Below are 20832 nucleotides of genomic sequence, written 5' to 3'. Positions count from 1 at the left end.
GTATTTTGAGGACAGGACGAGAGGCAGTGCTTCCTGAATAAACAGATACAAGTGTGTCCTTCGACTCGGTATCTTTACGTTGTGTATGCTGCCATCCAGCGGCTGCTTTGCGCTATTACATCAGCAAACTCAGTCTTTCTGTATCCGGGTCGGCGGATCATGATGGCGGCCACCGCGGACAAAACAGCCGGCATGAGTAAAATGCTGCAGTTTATGAAACTTATCGGACAATTGAAAGTGAGTTATTATAGAAGGAGAACAAAGACACCTCTATGTTGTTATTGTAGATGTGTACATGTGATATGTTCCTGCAGCTTCGTGTGTTTTTTGCCACCAAACCTTTAGTGTACAGTATTTCCCCACTACGGAAAGCCAGAAAAATCTATCACCAGAAGCCAGAGATATATTATCTTTTAGGTCTGCTTACCCGCTTTACCTGCAAAAACAACAAACAAAAAACTTAAAAATATTCCTACTTGCACTCACGACGAGTTATCAAACACAGTGAAGTCAGTATCTGCACACAGAGTGTCCCCAAAAAACCCCTGATGAACCAGTTATGAGACAGATATCTGCATGTGTGTCACTGATGGCTGATATCACTCGCAGAGGGTGCCGCGGACCGGCTGGGTGTACAGGAATGTGAAGAAGCCGGAGAGTGTGTCCGACCACATGTACCGCATGGCCATGATGTCTCTGACCATCACTGACCCCACAGTGGACAGGGACAGGTGGGTCCCATACACCTGAAAATCAGTTTTTACACCATTATCTAAAAGGAAAGCTGAAAAACATATGAATGTGCCTCTTTTTATGTGCTCTGGGTCTCTTCCTGTTAAAAGGGACTTCTTCCTTTCCGACATGGCAACAGCTGTCGCCATGTACTTGCTCATAGGAGATCACAGGGAATTGCTCTTTCATATTGCAAGGTTTTTAGCTTGCAGTATAAAGGACCTTGACTGTTGTTGTGAACTCTTGTGTCTCCAGGTGCATAAAGCTGGCTCTGGTTCACGACATGGCAGAGTGCATTGTGGGAGACATCGCGCCATCAGATAACATCAGCAAAGCAGAGAAACACAGGAGAGAAGAGGCAAGCGACTTCATCATAAAGGAGGCGAATAATAAACTTGGCTGTAGTTGTAACTTCTCCTTGCCTTTCAGGAAGCGATGAAGCATCTAACGAGTCTTCTTCCGGAGGCTCTCAGACAGGAAATCTACGCACTGTGGGAAGTACGTCTCTGCAAACATGGCATTTGTTGCTTCCTGGCCATGTGCTTTATAAGCGGGATGCTTTGTCCTTGTGCAGGAATATGAAACTCAGAGCAGCGCAGAGGCCCGGCTGGTGAAACAGTTTGACCAGCTGGAGATGATCCTGCAGGCGCACGAGTATGAGGAGCTGGAGGGAACACCAGGAAGACTGCAGGAGTTCTTTGACTCCACAGCCGGTACGTCTCCAGCACGTCTATCGTAGCATTTACCCATTTTTCTACTCGCTCTGATCTTGCTGGGCTGTCTTTAGGTCGTTTCCACCACCCGGACGTTCTCCAGCTGGTCAGCTCTATGAACAAAGAGCGAGAAAGTCACATGACCAACACAGATGGCACAAAGACGTCTGAGCCATCGCAGGCTGCTGAGTCGGTGCCTGAAAAAGACCACACAACGTCACACGCTTCCTGACTGTAACACGCACACAGTGAACAGGACTTCTCAGGTAGACAGAGATGCTGGATTCAGACAAACAGTCTGTACGGGGACACACAAGCTGTAATATTGTTCTTTTTTTGTCTAAATCACACCAGTTCATTGTTTTAGTCATTGTTTTATATGTTTTCAGTTTACACACATTATTGCGTATTTTAAACCTGCAAGACAAAGTTAAAACAAAGACTGAAGATTTGAAGTAGCAAATTACTTTTAAGGAACCGCTACGTTTACATATTATTTAGTAACGCCATTTCTTGATCTTGTGTTTGTGACAGCTTGTGTTTTTCGGTTATTTGATATACATGTACATCTTTAGTGTTTATTACTTGAATGTGAATCAGGTATAAATCTAAAAAAGATGCGCTCACACTTGGCTCCTGAAAGTAAACTTAGAGGCTTCAAAACCCAAGTTTGGCATCACATTTATAACTGTGGTGAGGGCTCTCATCTTAACTAATTTGGTGCTTTAAACTTTTCACCTGTGCTGGTGTGATTAGATCTGTGATTGGCTGAACAAATAAGGTGGTGGAGTAGGTCTGATATCAGTTATTGTCAAAGATTCCTTCAGACTGATCTCAGTTGTTCTGCATTTTTAAATTAGACAGAAATTATCTGCAAACCTTCCACAGTCTCTGAGACTGACTAGCGGATGCGACTGTTTGCAGACAGCTTGCCTCCTAAAAGGTGACGTGTGCAATCATCGTGCAATCATCGTGCAATCAAGCAGTTGCGTGTATGCAACACCTTCAAGCTTTGAGCAAGCATTTAATCACCTCAAGCTGCAGCTGGTTTAAGAAAATGAAAAAATCAATACCAGACACTGATTTCTTTATAGATGGAAGGAGGTTGTGGTCCTATTTTTATTCATGACTGAGCTCTTGGCTTGCTCTGAATTAGAAGGTAGCTTTGTTGAGCTAAGTGTGTCCAGTGATTTTCTTTTGAGCCGATTTAATATCAGTTTGCTCACCAAACGTTGTCTCGTTACAATTGTGCACAACAAAACATGAATTGAGCTGTGGTTTGGGTAAGGCCTTGAAGGGGACTGGCGGCGGCTCCCGGGCCTGGGAGATCCTGGCAGAAGTGAAAGAATTGAAAATTGGCAGGTAGGATGGGGCATGAAAACAGCTTGCAGAATTGGGTGATCATATATAGATAAGAACAGGAAGTGGCGTGTTTAGAGACGTGGTCCTGTTTCTGAAATTCAGATACTTTAATGCAACAGTGTCGCTGCACCATTACATTGTAGTCCATAAATGATAGGTGTGTTTTAGAAACAATGCTGCAGATAAACTATTATTTTAGTATTCTGCAGGTATTAATGTTTGTTCTGTTTTCCTCATGCTTTTCCAGAGTGCTGTTGAAACTGTAGAGTGACATCAGGTTTGGTTCAAACAATCTTTATTATACATACTAAAGTCATAAAAACAGTTATTGATCATTCACATACAGTGTTATTGTACATGATGGTCACAGTTATGTCTTTTTGTGTTTATGCTGTAAAGACATTTATTACATAGAAGGTTTATTGAAATCAATTTTCCAAAGACAGAACAGAAAGAGTTATTTTTAGTGAGTCTGTTTCTGTTTATGGATTTTATTGAATGTATTTCAAGGGCCAAGCATCTTCTTATGGGAGAGGACCAAAAACAAAAGTTTAACACATGAAAGAGAAAGTAAAAACTACAAAACACAAACGATTATTTACTGCAAATAATACAAAGACAAAGTAATGAGTTTGCCACACAGAGCAGATTTGAATAGTTGCAAAGATCATTCTCATCGTTTACGGCACCAACATTTTAGTTATAGTGACACTGAATTCAATTTTTCAGCGTTAAAATGTTCGTTAAAATCTGAGCTCATGTAGTTTCACTACGTGCGTAACAGCATTCGCTGGATTAATGCGTCACATTTACAGCCAAGAATTGTGCTCCCGATGATACATCATGTCGCACTGATGCTTTTTCACATATACACCACTGCTTCCTGTAGTTGCTCTCACAGTTTGCATTTAGATATTCAAACAGACCCCAGCTGCAGCTCACTGCTGGCTGCGCCTCCCCAACCCCATGTGTATATCAGTACACTGAGTATATATCGTGAAATGCCGACAACAAAATGTTTTTAGATGCCACAGTGAAACCTGAGGAGCTAGATCTTCTGTAGTAGTGTAAAATCCTTTATACAAACGTCACCCAGGATGTTCAGGTTGATCACAGTCACATTTTTACAGCATTAAGTAATAAAATTACTTAATTTTTTAAATCACAAACATATTTCTAGTAAAGATGTGAAACAGCAGTTTTCTGCTGTCCTAATAAAGAAAGGTAGCTGTTTTAAAACTCTCATACTGATGCGGTGTTGAACATCTACTGACACTTTTTCCACTCGTCTTAAATTTACACATCTCACGGAGGAATCGGCCTTTTGTTTTGTGTCTGGGGAAACCCAGCTGTGATCTGACAGCCGAGTGAACTACATGAGCACAAATGTGCCAATAAGAAGAAGAAGAAAGTACCAGCTCGATATGCGGGGTTTAGGTTCAGTCTGTCTCCTGAAGTTGATGTGTAATCAGCTCAGACTCGTTTCATGTCGTGTTTCAGGTCATTTAAGGCCTATCTGCTCCTCCCCAACCCCATCTCATCAACATCTGTGGTGTAACGTGGTTAGGAAACCTCTGGAGGACAGATGGCATTCATCAAATCCACTAAAAACCCTTCAACACTATAAATAGAAGGAAAACATTATAGGCTCCTTGCTCTCATTAGTCCCCGTATCATATGAGGTTTAGAGTTGATCTTTTAAAATAAAAGAAGACGACTGCAGCCTTAGGGGTCATTTTGGGTAAATGTAATTATTTAGGTTTTAAGACAATCCGTATTCTGCAAAAGCACCTTGACACTAAGGATCAAAAGGTGTTGTGCACTGTTTCAGTCAGAGCTTTGAGTTAAAGTGCTGCGACACATCGGCAGCGGAGTTCCCGTTTAAGCCCTGGCTCGTGGTCCGGGTGGAGCCTTAACACTGCCTCCCAGAGCTGTCCATCAAGTTGTTGGTGGGCGTGTCCTGTGAGCTGGCGTGCGCTGCGGATGACAGGACGTCCTCAAAGCTGCCCCCACTCCCAGTGCCACCAACCTTTGTCTGGGACAAGAAACAAAGGCACAAAAGTGTCACTGAAGCTGTCGTTCTTGTTCTGTGGTGCTGCAGAGTCGACTCAAGGTGGCAGACTTTTACAAAGACTGAAGCTGTCGGGCATTTGTAGGGCGTGTACATGGAAACAGGAGTCATTTCACCAGCTTTTGTTCCAACTTTGCCAACCACCAGAGCAGATTTCAAATCAAATAATCAACATGTGACTAAAGTACAGATATTCAACTTTGATTCAAAATGCCATTAACTGTTTAAGAATTTACATTTTCAGAGGCTCATAAAGTAACTGGACAAACTAACATAAATTTAAATAATCTGTGAACATCACCACATCCTGCATAACTTTGAGATGCTCTGGCAGGCTGTTTGTGGGTCTCTCTGACTTCAGTTTTGTGTTTCATGACTAAAAAGCTGCTCTGCTGGGTTGAGATCAAAGAGCATCCAGTTTCTTTGCCTTTTTGATTGAGCTGTAACCAGTGGTTTGCACCATATTAAAACCTTCTTTATTTCCATTCATGAAGACATCTCTTTAATGTACACCTTGACCATAATACACCTGCTCAGCCTCTCTAACTTGTACTGACATGTCTTAGGGCCTCATATCTAAAATTATAGTGAAAACCTATGAAATACAAATTCAACACTTTGTAACTTCAGCTATTGTGTCTGCTTCGTCTGTCATTAAATAACGAGGGAATACGAGTCACCTGATTGCAGAACCGCTTGTCAGTGAATTTTCCAGTTACTTTTCAGCCACTGTTTGTAATTCATGAACCGTTAATGCAGCTGTTTTGTAAAGCCTCTTGAATTAAAGCTGAAAGTCTGCACTTCAATCACAGCTTTATTGTTTGATTTAAAATCCTCTGTGATGGTGTACAGCGGAAAAAATACAAAAATTGTGTCTTAGGCCAAGAAATCATGTACCAAACTGATCATTTACATCACATTTAAAGCATCCATACATGAATGAGTGAAAATGTGCTTTCAGTCAATTTGAAAACCAAAACTCTTAATATAAACCTCTCTGGTGATCTAGTCGGGTAAAAACAGGGTCAGATTCACAGCTTACTAACCCATGAATGTTGCTTCCTAGTACACTCCTCTGGACTCTTTGGACTTGTTTTGGTATCACTATAAATGTCAGTAATCAGTGGGTTCCCTGTCAGAGTGTAGGCTCATAATTACACACTAATTATAGTACTTTGTTTTGTGCATCAGTACTTAGAAGCTGCAACCTGACCAGCTTCTTTATGTGCAGCGTTCACATGAAATAGTTTTTAGTTTATCTTGAAAAACATTCAAAAGTGCCCCTAAATGCCTCGGATTAAGTGAGACTACTTTTAAGGCAAACACACTCTGTTTGAGGCTTTCACATGTTATCACTTTATAATGCTAAATCTCTCTCTCACACACACATGGTTTACCTTGATAGTGGAAACTGTATTCTCAACTTTCTCTTCAAAAGACCTGAAGCTGGGAGAATTTCTGTGAAAAAGGGAGGGAAAGATTATTAAAAAATAAACCACATTTTGCTGTCTTATCACATGAGCACACAATTATTTGAGAAATCCTCTTCTGAAATAGAAGAAGCTACTTTTGGCAGCTCCCTTATTCAAAAAGGGGTCATGTTTGATTTGGAAAATATTCTGAAATAACACAATGGGGGTTTTTTGGTACTGCATCACAAAAAAGACAAAATGACCCGAAGAAGTGAGCATGTGGAAAAAAACACACCAGGTATTTTTCCAGGTGTGTCAGGGTCAGAGTGCCCTTAACTAAATACAAATCAGTGCAAGCGTCACATTAACTCTTAAAGACCGCACAGGATTTTTTTTGTGTTAATACACAAAAGCTTCAAATTTTAAATGATCATCTCACATATAAACATCTCTCTCTCTCACTCACACACACACAAAGACACGCACAAAAGCACAGAGTGGTTACCTCATGGCAGGCATGCTCATAGAGTGTTTGATAGAGTAACTGCCCCCGGAGAGCGTGGTGAGAGAAGAGTTAATGATTAACACAGGTTACACGCACTCACCAAACCAGAAACAAAGCCAAGAGTCAGAGCAGTGCTTAGTTGTTCTGTCCTGATGCTGTGCATGTGCAGAGTGTGACAGAGGATTACGTACAGGAAAGCAGTTACATGTCAAAAGATATGCAAGCAAGGAATTAGCAGCAGCCACTCCAGAGTTTCTCATGTATTTTCATTAATCTCTCTTCAATAGATTTATTAAATAAAGCTATTAATTTAAAAGTGAAAAATCCAATGTGGTCCTAAATTTGTTTTTTTATTAGCTTAGCTTTAGCACTCTCTGCACAGGGAAGTGCAGCCACTCATGTGACTCAGGAAGACAGTTTCTCTCCCTGAAAACAAAACTAATGATGTGATTCTGGGCTCAGACCAGAAGCTGACTGAGTCCATACTGTGCTGTCCAGTTAGTGCTATCAGCTGATCTCTACTCACTGCAACAGACTCCTTACTTTGATAAAATCTACTGTGTGGCTCCTTACCCTATGGAGTTGGATCTTAGGAAGCATGAAAAAAGACGGAAAAACATTTTAGGATACTTGGACAAGTCGATGTCAGCATTACAGTCACACTCTGTCAAATTCACTTTACCGAACATTAATATCATCAATACAAAACTATTTAACTACAAAAGGCAAACTGCCACTACTACACTTATTTTAGGTAACACAAGTAACCAACTCTTTGAAACTCGACTCTTAAAACATGTGTAAACAATCTGTGTTAGAAGAAGAAAACAGAAGAAGAACAAGGGAAACAATGTCACAGTGACTGGAAACCCAGCCGTGGAACTCAGTAGACAAACAACAGTGTAAATCATCTTTGTAACTGTGTTACAGACTGACTTGTATTGACAGTTTGTTTTCTATTAATCTACCTGTAACGTGATTTTCTGTAGTTTGTGGGTTGCTTTTCTTGGCATCATTGGTCAGTGTTAATTGCACAGCATTAACACATGTTATACCAGACAGGCAGCTCCTATTCATATTTGCATGAACATTTTGTGGCACATCCAGTATTTATAGTTCATTTCTAAATGTTGCAAGTTAAACCTTTCAACATTTTTTTGTTGATCATAAAATAACAATTATGAGATAGATAGATAGATAGATAGATAGATTTCCACAGCAAAAATATTCAAATAAGTTCATGCCCACACAAACCAAACCTGTGTAAAGTGTGAGAACATACCTCCGTGGGAACAGTAACTCTAGACCAAACATGCTGGAATATACCAAAGATAATAAGTTGTTGCTTTTCTGCAATTGACATCCTCAAAAAAAGGATACATTAAATTACACAGGGAAGTACTGAAAGTATAGTATAACTTTAATTGTATAATTAGAATAGTATAAAACATATATAAGTATAGTATTGGTATAGAATAATTAAGTGTAATTGTGCTTCCACTGAAAGCCAAACTGTCTGCAGAAAAGACTTCTGATTGATTTCACCACTATTACATTATTAATATGAACTATTATTATTATGAAGCACTAGCAACATGGGCCTGATGACATATTGTGATGTCCTCACTGAGCTTTTGGTTCCTAACCTTCAAAAGCTTTTTTTGTTTTCACCTGCACATCCTGGAAATACTTTCTGCATCACCATTGCGCTGTCACGCAGTCATCTGTGCACATTTAACACAGGGACACATGCTTTCCTGCAAAACACCCCAACATCGTGTGTGTGTGTATCCGTCTCTCAAACAGAGCAATGCAGACTGTCAGCTCAACAACAACAGAAAGTGACCAAGGGAGACAGCTGCTGCCTCAAGCCCTTTGACTCAGAAAGCAGCTTAGTGCTTCTTACATAATCTGATGCTGCCTTGAACTGTTTAGACCAAGAGTCAAAACTCTGCTGTCTGAGACACAGAGATGGGTAGATGGGTTAAACAGGAATGCCTGTGTTCGTTACACAGATGAGCCGATAATGGAGCTTTAAGATGATCAAGTGCCTGCAACGGGCACGTTTAAATGGTATCTTTTGTGAGCTACAAGCACACATGAACAACATTTAAAGTCTGAATGGTGAAAAAGTTCAAAGACTAAAGCAATTAATGGGATCAATCCATGTGTTTAGACAAAGGAAGTCTGGTTTAATACAAGATGCTCTTGACCTGTCATCAGAACTACTAGCACAGCTTTTATTAAGATAAAATCCACTTTTAGACAAACAATGACTGAAAACCTTCACAAACAAGGGCTTCGATTCATTAGCACATATTCCTCTGCAGAAGGACGACATTTATCACACTATTTGGCGAACATGCTTCACTGAAGAGGCAAGATGACTTTAGACATTTGAAACAGTTTATCTAATCTATGTTTAAAACCGTTTGCAGATCGGGTGTCACAGAAGGCAACGCCATGTGTCCACAGAACAACCAAATTCATTGGGTGACTGTGCCCACACGGTTTGCATACAACTACTGTCACTGTTAAAGCTGTTTGGCAAGTGTGAAGCAGGAAATTCAGTGAACATGCGACCATCAGTCTGTACCTCATATCTCCAATCTTCCTGGTGATGGTGCTGCCGAGCGTGCTGAAGGCTGCCGAGGTTCTCTGTCCCGCTGTGGAAAGCGTCTCTGATGTCTTCTTGTAGCTGCCAAAAACCCCCAAAACAAAACACACAAAGGTGCGTGCAGTGAAAGATAAAGACGCATACACAACACAGGCTTGTTCGGAGAAAACAAAAGCATGAACATGCTGTAATTAAAACTTGCACTACTGAGTTTTTACAGGAGCAAATGGAATAAGTCACAGTTCATGTTGGGTGATTCTTTTAGCTGATAATTCATGTGTGCAATTATTTTTACAAAGCATCACTTCAATCACTGGTAATAAAAATAACCATCTAGCTTATTTTGAAATTATTTGTTAGCATTTTAATAATCACTGACAAAGATGTGGTTTCACTTTTAACAGTCAAGCCTTTTAACTACAAAAAAAAAGCTATTATAAATGATCTGCTTCAGATTTGGTAAGTAAAAAGGTGAACACATCACTTTAAGGCCCTACTTTGCTTTTTTGTATTGTAGAAATTTGACATGAATTTATGTTGGGCCTGTTTGCATCCAGATCATCTATCACAGCTTCTCATATGTCTGTGTTGCCCAGTTTCTCTAACGCCACACATTGCTGTGGTCACCCTGGTTCATTATAGATGAGGATGGAGTCTGTGTGTAAGGTGATCTTCGGTGAAAAGTGTAACTGGATAAGAAAGCTGGCCTTCAGAGACTATCCTCTTGCTCTTCTTTGTCTCTTGTTGTCTGGATAAAAGCTCAGTGCTGACCATCTGATCAGAAAATTTGATTGTTTCTCTGGAGACAGAGACACTAAAAGATCTTACAAAAACAACATTTTGGAGATGAGAAGATGGCTCTTTAGCTTAGTATTCCCATCAAGAGACTTACCAAGTATCTTTGGAGCTAACTATTATCACCTGGTCTTGTACAGATAAATGAAAAATTAAAAGGAAAACCCAACACAATAGTATTTGGGTTCCTGCTAAGGTGTTGGGTTAATACATGCTGCCAGAACAGCTTCAGTGTGTCCTAGCATGTCTCTGAAGGTCTAGTGAAGGGATAAAAATAATTCTTATAGAAAACATTCCCGATCACAGTGATAAGGAACGCAGTGTAACAAGCACTGGATTCACATGAGATGTGGTGACTGGGCACGATTCACTACTTTTCATTTTATCCAACCATCTGGATGTTATCTTTGAAAAAAAACAACAACACTCCTTTTGAGATAGAAATGTAGGATCACTGGGTAAATTTGATCACTTTGCACTTAACTGCTAAACCATCATGTTTTTCCATCCGTTAACTATCCCTGCTTGTCCTACAAGCCTGAGTCGATCGCAGTGCCATGCATGCAGAGCATTACAGAACCACCAGATCTTCTTACTATTGAGGTCGAGGCTTTCTGTTTTCCTTTTAATTTGTCACCCTCTGAGATTTTTTGGAAAGAACAGAAAACCAGCACATTTCCCCAAACTCCAAACTATTCCTATTAATCTTTAAATAAGATCAACTCCTGCAGATCTGCATGAACATCAAAGCCCCGGTAAAATCAAACCTTAAACCTGCAGGGCTGCACGTTTTGTACCATTTCATTCACTATTAGGTTGGTAGATAGTTGTACACTTTTTAAAGCACACAGTTGAAATCAATATTTCTTTAAGGGAATTTTTTTTTCAGAAATACACCGACAACTTCTCTTTAAAAAAAAAAGAGAAGTACACAAACAATAAATGTTTCCTGTTACAGGTAGGGAAGTGACATTTAAAAGAAAATCATAGTACAGTACAATGACTTCCAGCTGCTAAAGGGAACATGTACTACTAATTGTGCACTGAGGACAACCATAGCCTTCAGCACTGGGTGATGTGTTTTGATCAGGTTTATGGTGTCTGTTACAGTGAGCACAACAAAGATAACAAATCACACACATGCTGTGCAGCCAGGAGCAGAACATTATGTTTTTTTAATTAGCTTTTTGATATCTGGCACTCGTTTTGGATAGTCAATGCTGGCTGTTAAGAAGAGAGAAACCTGCTCTTTGTGTGATTACTTTGAGTGTGTCCTCTGAAGGGCATCAGTGTTTACAGCTAACATAAAAGCCATTCTGCCATGTACACTTCGAAACACACACCTTATTAAGCACACAAATTCTTTCTTTGTTTCTTAGCTGTGTGATGTAGCCTCTCTCTCTCACACACACACTGTAACTTACGCTACTGAGCTCTGCATGTCGTGCCAGCCTCTGCTGAAGTTGGTTTTGAGCTCGCTCAGAGGACTGATGCCCAGTTTCTGTTTGAGCTCCGCATGCTGCTTCTCTTTGGAAGACAAAACCTGCCTCAGTGTGCCGATCTCCTCTTCCAGCTGGACACGCACAGAAAGACACAGAGCTTCTAAAGTGACTTCATAGACCGAGATAAAAAAGTCATCATTCTAATGCTAAAGATATATTTGTGTTCTTGTGTGTGTTTACTTTAGCTAACTCTTGCTGAATCTCCTCCCTCTCTTCCTCCGTCATGGAGGCGCTCAGGTTGACCTCTGACACAAAGTCTTCATCAGCCTCTCTCAGTGGCTCCGAGTCTAGAAAACCTGTGTGAAACACACACAGAGGCACCATAAATGCACTTTAGTGTGTCCATGTGTGACCTTAAAACTGACGACACCCTAATGACAAGGTGTGAATTCAACATTTCAAGGTGATACTTATGTTTAAAATCTGGTCTCTGACTACCAGTAAATCTGTACTTGGTGCCGATTTATTTCCTGGTATTGTTACTTGTTTTGTTGCCATCGTGTATTTTTAAATGAGCCATGTCAGAGACAATCTGGCATCCATGCCTCATTCTGCCTTTTTCTGCTTTATCGTTTTCTCTGACTCTGCTTTTTCCACATTTTCTGCGTCTGTCTCCATCTCTGATCGTGTCTCTGACAGTTATGTAATCTGAGGCTGCAGCCTGTAGTGCCCTAATCTGGCTTAACTGATGTGGATTATCGTGCTTAAACTCTGCTGACCAACACCACAGGCAAACACAAACACTAACGCACACTCAAACAAGATGGGTTGAGACTTCGGGGAGGAGAGCAAATTTCAAGTTGCAGTGATTGATTTTTAGTTTTGTAGCAAATGAAAAACATGCACATGGGGAAAAGCGTTGAATTGAGATTAAAGACATTATGTAAAACCTCCGCTTGTTTACAAGAGCAGCATCGCAGCCGTCTGCCCAACTTACGAGCTATAAGAAATGAAATATGATTAGACAGGACAGGTTTATATGATAAACATTTTTCTGTCAGATTCTGCCTCCAACAGAAATATTTACAGTGATTTCCTGTGAACAGCATGACGCTGACAGAACACACACATACTTCAGATACACAAACAGAATGAAACAACTACAATAAATGACGCTTTCTGATTAGCAATGTTTATTTACCTATTAATTCTATTGAAATAATAGTTGCAGAGAAGTGCAAAGACCCAAAATAAAGCATGAGCTGAAGGTGAACTCGTTTAGACTATTTTAGTATGATCCGTCTCAAACTGTTGCACCATTTGCTTTTATGATATTTGTAAAGGGCTTAACAGCAGCACACAGTACCAGGAAACAGCAGGAGGGCAGTGTACACACAACGCAAGAAAGGTAAATACACGCAAGCCGTGTGTCAATGAGCACTTAAAGTTATCCTTTTAAATGCTGACTCAGACGCCATTTCGACAGGATGGAAGTAAAACGTTTTCACGTACCTGCGGTGAGGTGTCCCCTCTCTTGATGTGGCCGCATTATAAGACAGGTGAGGGGACAGTGAGGTTAGTAAAGACTAATGTACTGCACTGTGTCGCCACTCTCCACTGACTGTAGTGGCTACTTTAACATATCAGCAGTTCAGTTCTTTGAAAACTAAGGTTAAAGGGGACACAGCAGCAGCTCATGCAGCAAACTCACACACAAAAACAGCGTACAGCACGAAACTCAAGCACAGCTTGCAGCAGTTCAGTCCGTTGCAGGTCTTTCTATAGTAAAGAGCTTTTTCTGCTAACATTACACAGCAGGAGGACAATGAGATTTTAAACCCCTGCGGTTTCAATAGAAGCTTTTCATGTCTGTCTTAAGTGCACTCAGAAAGCAGTGTCCCTGTTTACACAGCCTTAAATAGCCAGGCAGAGCCCTGGTTTAGATATTTTCTACCAGAGTTGGTAAAGCTTGGGAAACAAAACACTATACAACACAACACACCATCTCTGCTGAAGTTCGTCTGCAAGGTTCAGATTATGTTTTCTTCTCAAAGTGCTTTTGAATATAAAGGTAAAAACCACTGCAAGGTAGCTATGAATGACCACATTTGAGTGCTGTTCTTTACTTGTTAGCTGATGATTTTTGTGGCTAACCTTGATTTCCTTGTGGCTAACCTTGATTTCCTTTTAGCTAACTTTTTTTTAAAGACCTAAGCTATGTCTGTCTGTCCAAAACCTTTGAGGTCCACCAAAATATTGCTTTAGCTAAGAAAAACCCTGGTTAAGAGTAGTTATAAGGCATCTTATGCCTTTATTTGACAGTGAAATATAGATAAGAGTGAAAGGGGAATAACCTGCAGAAAGGTTAATGTTCATTGGGTAAAATCAAACAGATAGACATTGAAAACAAGATTCAGTATAAGATCAGGTACTGACAATCTCAATTTCCCAGGTCTTCACACAGGTCTAGAGACCAGTTGGGGATCCTCTAACAAGCAGTGGTTGCAAAGGAAAAATGTGTATTCTCTGACTGGCTGGCAAGTGGTTGCTGGCAGTCGCTAGCAAGAAACTGGTTGCAAAGAAACGGTGCTGCTGCAGTAGAGGCGATGATTGGTCGCCTTCAAAGTAAGTTTTGCGATAATACTCAGCATTTGATTTCTCCGTGTCTAATTGCTGTCACACTTTTTCAAATGTTGCTGAAGCTCGGTGGTTTGTTAGCAAGTGTTTGCAGGCAAGTCTGTGTCTTCCATGTAAACTACAGTGGACGGTGACAACCTGCTAGTGACAAAAGCAATCACAAGCAAATTTTAGCTGTGGGACGTTCTCTGCGACTGACTTCACCTGGCAACAGCAACCAGTTCAGAAATACACGTTTCCCTAGCAACCAGAGGTTGCCAGGTGTCAAAAACTGGTCTCTAGGTCCGTGTGACTGACACTTTTTAATTAAACAGGAGCAGTGGGCCACTAGAAATGTGCAGGCAACATCTAACAACGAGAAGATTAAACTTTGTGAAAAGTTACAATGCTAATTTCATGTTGTTTTTATAATACTTTAAATACATAGAATATACAACCATTTTTTAAAAAACATGTTCTACAACAAAAAAAACTTTTGATTGAACACTTAACATATTGTTGACTCTTGGTAACAGAAAGAAAATAAATTCCCCAAAAAATTGCAGGAATTTGGATTTATTAAATTTATCTGATTGGTTAATTGTTTGATTGCATTTTCCTTGTTGCTGCTGTTAGGCTGAGTGTGGTCTATATTTGAGACTAAATGCAAACTGTATTGAATACAGTGGGGTCTGTGTGTTTCCTTTTTAATTATAACCGCTAGGGATACATCCTATGTGAAATTCTAGATGATATTATGTTAACGTGACACAAGTGATAAACAACAGTCACTGCCACCTCTGAGTGCATTCTCATTTGAGGACACCACAAAAATCATGTATCGGCAGATACAAATAATTCAATCGTTACTGAGATAAAAGACTGAATTTAGTTTTTAATAGCTTTGTCACAGATCAGATTGCCTGATGCTTACCATGTTGCTTGTGCCAACAGAAGCCCTAGGGGTAGCTGTAGGTTTAAATGTTCAGCCAAAGTGAACGACTGATCTAATCTACAGGCTCTATATCTACATCCCTTGTCACCTGTGCTGTCCAGCTGCATATCCCAAGCGGTGGACGTGGCCCAGGTGTCAGACACTGATGTGTGACCCCACCGGCTGTCCCCTGAGGGTGAAGTTTTACCCCATTCTGTCAGGTTTTCCCCATTTTGGACGACGGAGGTCAAACCATATGAGCTTTTCCTAAGGGACTCCTCATCAGAGGGGTAAAGCTTACCCTGATTCAAACCTGAGTAAAGTCACAGTTTAAAACATGTTCAGTACCTGAGGAAAACAGAATTTTTAATTTTGCAAGCAATTAGTTCTTATTTAATATTTTAGCTTAAGGAAGGGGAAAAAAGGCAAAAGTGGGAAAGCTCACAGGCTGTAAAACTGCCTGTAAGCATACAGGAAGTTCCTGCAGACAGAAAAGAGTGCTTACTGGTTTAAGGGAAACACAGGAATGTGAGTAATTTCATACTAAGGAAATCATCCTATCAGTCAGCAACATCTCATATAACTGCCAACGTTTTTTTGCCAGTGCTTTTACGTATACAGTATATCCCTCAAATGGTTTGCACTGTAACAGAATTGCATTTTCTTCCAAAACTGATGAAAGACGTCGAAACTTCACCCAGCAGACACAATGTTAGCATTTACAAGGTTTCATAAAACCTGTGCAGGCTTTTTAAAGGAGACAGCTGCATGTGGTGGAAGAAAACACAATTGGTGAGAGCTGAGAGTGTTAAATGAAACGGTAACGTTGTGTACCGCAATACCGAAACAATCCACCGAAGATGTTAAAATGCACTGCAGGGCTGAGGTGGACCATAATTTTCTGTAGCTATGAGCAAAAAAATTGTCATATTACACGTAGTATATATTTTTCTGTTCTATTGCAGAAACATTTCGTGTGGTTTAAATTAGGGGAGGGCGATATAAACGATGTATGATAGAAACGATATAAATTTGGCCAACGATAGATTTTGACTATACCGCTCTATCGCGATAGCGCATGTTGATGATGTCATCAAGCTGCGCCTGTTTTGGTCGAAAGCATCGCAGCGGCTACAACTATTATCATCTGCAAATTATGCCAGGCGACAGTCATAGCAAAAAGATGAAGCACTTTTGAAATATGGGGAAAGCCAAAAACTGCGCTTCCTCCACTTCCGTAACATTGATTCATTAATGTTGAATTCTCTCGCAGCTGTTCTGTTCCCATGTTGTTGCAGTATATCAATAACTAACCTCGTATTGTGGATGAATAATCTCAGTTGTTCTCCTGACTGAAGTTTGGCCCGTGTATAGCATCCTGCTATGCGATTGCATTTGTCCCTGACCACCAGAATCCCTCACGTTAACTTTTATCGAGTGGAAAAAAAAGTTGGCGTTCATCCTCCAGCTTCACTGTGCTAATGTTATGCTAACATAGCTGTGTCGCTAGCAATCACGTAGCACAACATTATATACCAGGTAGTCCAACTTCAGTAACCCTGCAAACGCCACTGCTGTTTAGTTTCCTGTCTTCATTTATGTTGGAAGTGGTAGCAGAGCTGTACGTTTTAATTAGTTTCAAAAATCTCTCAGTCAGAACATGGTATGTCATGTTTAGGTGTAAACTAGCGAGCTAACTTCCTGTCAACTTCTAACTCCGTTAAATTTAATAAATTCTGTTTTCATGGATGCATGGATGTTAAACTTAATTGTTACACCTGGTAAAGCAGCAACGCTGATGATTTTATTAAAGATGAAAGAATTTAGACCGTTTTTAACTCTCAGTGTTCGTTTGACTTTGGGACCTGAAACAGTTTTTTGAGTTTTGGACCCAGATTACTCCGTGAAGCTCCTCACTACGGCAGCCGTAATGCTCTGACAATCCATCAAGCAGTGCGGCTTACCAAAGTTGCAATAAAACATTTTTTAACAGATTTCTGCACACCAAAATTGGTTCAAGGTCAGTAAGCACAACCAGAATTCATACATAAGGCACACTCGATTTTTGAGAAAATTAAAGGATTTTAAGTGTGTCTTATAGTGTGGAAAATACGTTATACAGAAGAAAAGAATATATCGCGGTATATATCGTTACCGCACGTTCTTCAAATTATATCGCGAAATGGATTTTAGGCCATATCGCCCAGCCTTAGTTTAAATGCATTCCCACATATACATTCATATTTCAGGTCTTTGAAAAAATAGATTACTTGTGATTTAACAGGTATCATGCACTCAAATCAGCCTGATCACTGCTGCTTTGGGTAAAGTTATATCGAATTCAATGAAAGGAATGACTTTCCCTTCAATTTAAGGAATAAAATTCCAGTCTTTTTGTCTTTTTACTTGTTGGTTTATTCACGCAGACCAAACTCACTCATCTGACTGTTCATTAAATCAACACTGAATAACAGAAGGGCAATAACTGCTCCAGTAATTCCTATAGATAGGCACCTTTAAACATTCTGCACTTTTACTGTACCGGCATCGCAATCAGCGACGCTTCAGCATTGCTCAGAGCACCACTGCATGATGTGGTTTTATGCTTTTTGTGATTCAGGGTGGATTTACGGGTTTCTTTTGCTTTACTGGGAGAGTTGAGTCTTACCCTGCTCTCCCTCGTGTATGGCTGAATCAACCCATTCCTCTCCGGGGCCCATGCTGCCCCAGTCCACCACTGATCCACTCAGAACACTAGAGTACATCTCTGCAGCGGAGCAAGGCAGCAGGGTGAGGGGACACAAGAAATCCGGTTATACATGCAAACATGGAGACTTCTCCTCCCTGACAGTTGTAGTTAGGCCCAGCTCAGTGCAGGAACAGGAAACCTAACTTTTGACCCTCTGTGCCACTGATATGAACTTCTCCGAGCTCTTTAAACAGGATGTAGCTCCTTCTTATTATTTAGAGACCCAGACCAAGAAGAAATCAGTGCCACAGAGGGTTCACAACGGGATCTTGTATAACTTTGAAACAATCCAGAAAGAATATCTGAAGCTATTAGGCAATACAAGCTCCCTTCTTGCAGATGAAATCTCATTACACCACACTCCAGCACTACAGGAGGAAGTTGGCCAGGATAAGGCCAGTTTCACTTACAATATGTCCCTCTGGTTCCACATTTTGACAATGAGGCAAAGCTGACTGGCAAAAACAGTTTTTCCAGGAAAGAAAAAGATCACGCACTTGGGTGGAAAAACATTGAGCATACATTTTAATCTAAAAAGCATGTTTTATGGTAATAAAGAAGAATAATTTCCTCAGAGGTGGGTCTTACACAGCAACGTGTGATTTTAGCTACTCAAAGCAGGTCATACCAGACTGTGAGGGTCTTTTAGCACTAACACTGATTTATGTCATAGGGTGCTCAGAAGAAAATTGTCTCCTTCTTTACTGTCCATTCTGTGTGTCTCCTCCCTCCCCCTGCTTTTTTGTGGGGGTGAAAAACCTTTGGTCACAAGATTACCATTCGGCCCAGCGGTCATGTGGCTATGCTAAATCAGAGGCTTGGGGATGGTCATACGGCTGAAAAAATTAATTAAAGCTGGCAAACAGTAGATACTGCACATAACATATACAGCAGTTAACACAAAAAAATCCCTGTTCCAGACATTACAGCTGCTTGTACATGGGTAACCATGAAGTATAACCAAAAGTATTGCTTTATAATCACAAATAAGTTGATTATAAAGTTCATATTCCCATATCAGTCTTTTTTTCCCCTTTTTCTCCCTCTCTAAGCCTTTCCGGTTTCCTGTTAGCTGTAACAGGTACCTATTTAGAACCAGACTGCAAAGGAATGCAATTACCTACCTGAATAAGCAATCCTTTATATCCCACACAAGCGGAGCTACTGCTCGAGCTCCAGCTTTCATTTTCACAATTCATTTGGTCTGAGCAGTCAGTCAACGTTATTTATCTATAGCTTGGAGTCACTCTGTACTCTAAAAACAACACAGATTCTTTGCACTGCTGTAGAAAACGAAAGCAATGCGTCTTCTGTAAGGACTTCTGCAGCAGTGATTTTATCTCCTGCAGCACCTGCAGCAGACCAAAGCGCAAAGGTAGTGGACAGGGGAAGGATGGAGGGGGGCTAAGCCAATTCCTGAGGTGAATAGAAAGCATTCTGGCTTTGCAGAACTTCCACAAATAGCCTGAAAGTCACCACATAGAGGGTGTAAACAGTAGCCAGCCCAGGATTTGGTCAGGAGTTTCCATGTCGTCTTACAGTGTGCGTGCGTGCGTGTGCCTGAAGCTTCTTAACTGTTGCACTGCTTCTTAAAAACGCCGCTCCCTCCACAGTCTTTACACTGAAGGCGCCATGCAGCAACAGATGAAGCTGACATAAGCAGCAGCAGATGCTCCGCTTTATACACTTTTTTTCCTCTTCTCCATTCCCACACCGACGTCATAACAGTGGCGCGTGCAACACTCAAGTTCAGCTCATTATCAGATCAACTGGAAACAAAAAGTAACGCTGCGGATTCAGTTATCCCGGTCTGAGAGGTAAGAAACGGCACTCACTCACCTTGCTGCCTGGTTTCCATGAGCGACGCACAGGTGAGCTTCACAACAACTAATAATAAAAAAAAAACCGTGCTCTGAGTCACACAAGGATCGGCCGCACGCGCAGCTGCACCGCTCCTCGGGTCAGTCCGTGTGTCAAGTTTCCTTGGATGTCACGCGCTGGGCCAGTTCCCGGGCGGAGCCTGCAGTGCGAGCCAATGAGCGCGCGCAGTTTTAATGTAGTTAATTTGCTCCGTGCACAGGAAGCTGCGCTCGGTGGACACAACGAAGATGCCACAGCGACAAAGATCCAGAAAATAAACGTGTTTGTTGGAGGTGAAGAAATATTTTCATTATTAAAAAAAAAAAAAGTAACATAATAATACAAATAAAGAGATAAAAATAAGGTAAATATTTAAATGTGACCATCTTCGATGTTGTGAGCTACTAGTACATATAAAGTAGTGCATGTACTACACCTCTGGACTGTCTGTGCACTTATTATTTCACTCATGTCTAATTGTACATTTTTTAATCGATGCTTTCATTTTGTGCTGTAATTTAATTATATTTATTCATGTATTGTTTTCTAATGTATTTTTATTCCCGTGTTTAACACTTTGGTCAGTGGTTTCTGTTTTTAAAGTACTTAAGTAAAGTAAATAAGGTTGGCTTTGCTCTTACTGGTGTGTTTGTACCACTCCTGACACGACTACTCACACTTCAGTTGAACACTAAATAAGCCACTTAATGTTATTACTTGTTTTTAAGCCACTAATGAATCTGCCATGTTTTCTTTTCAGCATTCATTACACCGCTGTTTTAGTGTCTACTTGTTCATAGGAAATAATGAGGTTTTGGCCTTAGACTGCCCATGGTTATGTTGGCTTCGCCTCCTCTGGTGCACTTATGACCCCTGCTGACATAAAACTGCAGTCACAGCCGTGCTTACATGAATACACAGACTGTAGCCACTTAAACACCCTGTCAAACAGACCTCAGAAAGAGCTGCATAATTGAGAAAGGCCTCCACTTTATCTACGAACAAAGAAGCAGAGTGTTAATGC

At 40.6% G+C, this 20832-nt stretch overlaps 2 protein-coding genes across 3 annotated transcripts; one reads left to right on the top strand and one right to left on the bottom strand.

Annotated features, from left to right (window-relative positions):
• Positions 1-118: 118 nt before the first annotated feature.
• Positions 119-7503, top strand: hddc2 (HD domain containing 2). 2 transcript variants are annotated; one of them, XM_084952356.1, is made up of 7 exons: positions 119-237; positions 610-731; positions 988-1090; positions 1162-1230; positions 1307-1445; positions 1520-1711; positions 3055-7503. In XM_084952356.1, the coding sequence occupies exons 1-6, from the start codon at positions 160-162 to the stop codon at positions 1675-1677; spliced, it is 669 nt and encodes a 222-aa protein (XP_084808482.1). In that variant the 5' UTR covers positions 119-159; the 3' UTR covers positions 1678-1711; positions 3055-7503. The 2 variants fall into 2 exon arrangements, with proteins under 2 accessions (XP_084808482.1, XP_084808481.1); XM_084952355.1 differs by having other exon boundaries at positions 1520-7503.
• Positions 4720-20757, bottom strand: tpd52l1 (tpd52 like 1). Its single transcript, XM_084952354.1, has 11 exons — positions 19788-20757; positions 17868-17966; positions 15309-15512; positions 13162-13182; positions 11890-12005; positions 11632-11780; positions 9392-9493; positions 7369-7383; positions 6796-6834; positions 6276-6336; positions 4720-4842 (listed from the first exon to the last, which is right to left on the bottom strand). The coding sequence occupies exons 1-11, from the start codon at positions 19804-19806 to the stop codon at positions 4720-4722; spliced, it is 948 nt and encodes a 315-aa protein (XP_084808480.1). The 5' UTR covers positions 19807-20757.
• Positions 20758-20832: the final 75 nt, after the last annotated feature.

This window comes from Perissodus microlepis, chromosome 15, assembly GCF_051167445.1.
Source record: "Perissodus microlepis isolate ML-2025 ecotype Zambia chromosome 15, ASM5116744v1, whole genome shotgun sequence".
In the NCBI taxonomy this organism is placed as follows: Eukaryota; Metazoa; Chordata; class Actinopteri; order Cichliformes; family Cichlidae; genus Perissodus; species Perissodus microlepis.
This window is presented reverse-complemented; position numbering and strand designations above follow the sequence as displayed.